The sequence below is a fragment of the Solanum tuberosum genome, unplaced genomic scaffold (genome assembly GCF_000226075.1).
Source record: "Solanum tuberosum cultivar DM 1-3 516 R44 unplaced genomic scaffold, SolTub_3.0 scf00319, whole genome shotgun sequence".
Taxonomy (NCBI): domain Eukaryota; kingdom Viridiplantae; phylum Streptophyta; class Magnoliopsida; order Solanales; family Solanaceae; genus Solanum; species Solanum tuberosum.
The window spans coordinates 324320-328841 of record NW_006239243.1 but is presented as its reverse complement, the minus strand read 5'-3'; the positions used below and the strand labels follow the sequence as shown (position 1 = coordinate 328841).

The following is a 4522-nucleotide window of genomic DNA, read 5'->3' as shown; positions in this document are numbered from 1 at the left end:
TGATAAATATCTCAGAAAGTCATGCCAAGAAAAACAATTAGCACACAAAAGTAATGCAAGTTATGGTTAATAAACCAAGCAAAAAACAAACTCTAAAATGTACTGTAACTACTAAATATAGTACCCCACCATGTGAGAAGGTACTTAATTATTTTTGGATTTGGTCGGACAGATAGTGATATTTTTTTATTAAAAATATGTTAATTTAATTTGGTAATTATAAAATTCAAAAGAATTAATTATTTCACAACTCAAGTATTTGATAACTAGATAAGATGTAACACAAACCTAAGACATTAAACGTAAACAACATTGTTGTCCATAACATAACAAGTAAATATAATTAAGAACAAAAATATGTAGAAATAATTGTTTTCGATACTAAACTATAAAAAAAATTAATTGATCTAATCATCGAAAAGACCAAACATAGCATCATCCTCTTCAGACTCCGCTTCTTCTTCCTTCTTAGTATCTTCAGTCTCAACGATACCTTGAGAAGTTGCAGACTCAGCAACCGAAGCAATTGCAATCGCAAACTTACTAGGATCCTACAATAGTTTTATGAAAAAAAGAGTCAGAATTAATAGAACAAATAATAAAAGGAAAAAAATAATTAAGTATTAATTAGTTATAAGATAAAAATAGTTAAGGATTAAAGTACCATTACATGTTAAAATTTGCTTAACACTGTTAAGAGTATTATAGTAATTCCAAGATTATGGACAAATTCTAAGTCTCTAATCCATATGTAGATAGTAAATTAAAAACAAAATTTTGAAAATAATGGAGTGAGAGTAGTAAATTAAGTGAAATCTACTGGTGTGAAAAGGGTGGTATCACTGGTATGTGTATGTGCATTAATCCCTACTTTAATAAAAGTGGAGAAATTGTTCGTAATTTAAATTGCTAACACATGCTATAATACTGTCAGTGTATATACTATAAAATATATATTATTACCATTTGTTTTAAGTTGGATGTACTTATAAAACTCGTGAAATAACATAACAAGGTCACTTATGAGGTAATTCTTCGTAACTTCTATTCCTAACACATGCTATAATACTATCAACGTGCAGGGTCACTTATGAGGTAATTCCTCGTAACTTCTATTCCCAACACATGCTATAATACTATCAATGTACATAACAAGGTCATTATTCCTTCGTAATAATGTCAATTGCTAACACATGCTATAATACCATCAATGTACACAACAAGATCACTAATTCTTCGTAATAACATCAATTGCAAACACATGCTATAATACTATCAATGTACACAACAAGATCTCTAATTCTTCGTAATAACTTCAATTGCTAACACGTGCTATAATACTATCAATGTACATAACAAGGTCACTAATTCTTCGTAATAACTTCAATTGCTAACACATGCTATAATACTATCAATGTATAATAACAAGGTCACTGATTCTTCGTAATAACATCAATTACTAACACATGCTATGATACTATGAATGTACATAACAAGGTCACTAATCCTTCGTAACAAGGTCACTAATTCCTCGTAATAACATCAATTGCTAACACATGTTATAATACTATCAATGTACATAACAAGGTCACTAACTCTTCGTAATAACATCAATTGCTAACACATGCTATAATACTATCAACGTATATCAGTCGTAACACGAAAAAGAGTCAATTAATTACCTTGAGATACTCTTTGACTTGTTGAGCTTGTGGATATGTATACTCAGTCTCAAGAGCAACACACAAAACATTCTTGTAACCATTAACAATCATGTGTGGTGCAGCAGCAAGTGTTGGGTAAGAAATAGCCAAAGATAAAGTGGTCATCATTGCAACACCAGCAGCAAATTTTTCAACAAGGTCTTCATCAGTTAAGTCCAAAACTTCTGGGCTGAAAACTGATCCATTATCATAAACAGAAATAACAACAAGCCCATATGAAAAGGGCCTTATTCCAAGTTTTGATAAAAGGGCTGCTTCTGATGAGCCCACTTTGTCACCCTTCTTGATTAGTTCAACTGGGGTTATGATTTCAACTGTACCCCTATTGATCTTTGTGGGAATGTTGAGTACCTAAGCACAGTCGCGGATTCAGAATTGTCAATGGTTATAGTAAAAAATATAATTATGAACACACATTCTCAAGAAATTGTAACAACACGTTAACCACTAAACTAAATATTTAACTTGTGTGAAGAGATGTCAATACTTGTATATATATTTCTACCTAAATATTGTAAAAGGAAAAAATATCCTATAAAAAGGCAGAAATACATCAATTCATTAAAATAAACTCTTTTTTACAAATTAAAAAAATAAGCATTAATTTGGACTTTGGAGAAAAAGTTTGACTTAACAATTATAAATTAAAAGTTAAATCAATAATCTAGCAAATAAAGTACGTTAAACCTATTATAAATGGTTAAAACACATTAATATTATTGGTGTGTAAGTAAAATCTTTGTTAAAATTAGATAACGGAAATATATGAGATAATAAAAAAACCTGAAAAAAGGAAGTTTGAGAAGGATCAAGGCCAGTATTGCCAGGAGGAACAATCACATCAACTGGTGCAACTAATCCAACACGTGCAGGAGCTCCCACCTATTTACAATCACAATAATTCACATAATAATAAAGTTAGGTTCACAATATATAATCACTAAATAATTTATATGTATACATTTTTTATTAAAAAGTATAACCTAATATATATTAGCTTCTAATTTAATAATAAGAAAATATATTACCTTGTATTTTGCAACTTCTTCCTTTATCTCTTTCAAATCACCCTTGGTGAAGATCAAACCAACATTGCCCTATACAGAAAAATAAATAAAATTAAGCATCTTATAAATAAATTATATTTTACTAATAAATTAAGAAAATTAATATATAAAAAAAAAAAAAAAAAAAGCATGTATACACCGTGTAACTTCATATATAATTCAAAAATTAATAAGTCAAAAAAATCTTGAAGTATGGTTCAAAATTTGAACATGTTACAAAAGTTTATGAATATTATAAATATATCGAGATCAGATACTTACGACAAGAAGAGGAATAAGATTAAGGAAAGCATCGTTTCCGGTACTTTTCGCATGGATCCTAACGGACCTTTTCATCATAGTATTTTTCCCCATAAGTACGACAGAGTCACCTCGGAGACCCTTACGAATCCCTTGCATTTGACTAGAACCAACATTATCAGCATTTACGATTAATATTTGATTGTAAGAGTCTAAATATTTGCACAACTTTTGGTCATAAATAACCTTTTTTTCAAATTTTGTTGGTTTGATAGCCATTGATGATAACAATTCTTAGAGAGAAAAAAATTCTTAGAGAAAAGTGGTGTAAGAATAAAACCCTAGAACTAATATGAGGTATATATAAAAAAAATATTAATTTTGGTTGAGGGGTACGTAACCGTTGTTAATATTTTTTTATTTTTGGGGGAATGTGAAGAAGTTGGTGCAGTTACAAATTAGGACTCTTAAGAATCCAAATTAAAATAAAATTCTTTTTAAGTAGGATTGTGTTTTATTTCGAACCTGATTAACATGGGATACTTCGTGTATTTTTCAGAAAAATAAATAAAATAGGAATACTATTTTGGATTGTTTTATATTGAACCTGATTAACATGGGATATTTTGTGTATTTTTATTTTTTTAAAAATAAATATAGTATTTTTGGATGAAGAATCCGAATAAAAATAAAATTCTTTTTATTTGGATTGGTTTATTTCGAACCTGATTAACGTGGGATATTTTGTGTATTTTTTTATAAAAAATAAATAAGTAGAAATAGTACTTTTGGATGAAGAATCCGAAAAACTATATAATTATTTTGGGATTGGTTTATTTCAAACCTGATTAATGTGGGATACTTTGTGCATTTATATATATATATATATATATATATATATATATGATAGAATCGTAGTTTTGGTGATTTGGTCTATTATTGGTTATTTCAATTTTGGGTTAATATAAGGAGTAGTATTTTTGGTAATTTTTTATTTTGTTCTATTATTGCTAATTTGTATTTTAGGTTAATAGTAGTATATTTTTGTTAAATTTAGATTTTGGTCTATTATTTCTAATTTTACTTTTTGGTTATAATAGTAGTATTTGTTTGGAATTTTTTTTATTTTGTTCCATTATTGCCAGCTAATTTCGGTTTGTAGTTAATATAAATAGTACTTCCGGTGAATTTTAATTTTGGTCAATTATTGAAATTTGCAAATAACGTTGACTAATCATACATCAAAATATTGATGATCGAAAGTGCTAAAAGAAAAAAAATAATTGGTCAGATCGTTATCCTTATCAGATACTTTATGTTTTCAATTTATGTGAAAATGTTTGATTAGCTCGAAGTTTATAGAGAAAACAATATTTTTAAAATTGTGGCAATAAACATGTAGATAATTTCATGGCTATAAAATCATAACCCCAAGCTAAAATAAGATTTAAAATATTAAATATAAAAATATCACATTTATAATACATGCAT

At 27.8% G+C, this 4522-nt stretch overlaps 1 protein-coding gene across 1 annotated transcript; it reads right to left on the bottom strand.

Moving 5' to 3' along the window:
• Window positions 1-382: 382 nt before the first annotated feature.
• On the bottom strand, window positions 383-3310 carry LOC102580340 (60S acidic ribosomal protein P0-like). Its single transcript, XM_006360274.1, has 5 exons — window positions 3053-3310; window positions 2753-2821; window positions 2508-2606; window positions 1683-2075; window positions 383-551 (listed from the first exon to the last, which is right to left on the bottom strand). The coding sequence occupies exons 1-5, from the start codon at window positions 3308-3310 to the stop codon at window positions 408-410; spliced, it is 963 nt and encodes a 320-aa protein (XP_006360336.1). The 3' UTR covers window positions 383-407.
• Between the last annotated feature and the right edge of the window lie 1212 nt (window positions 3311-4522).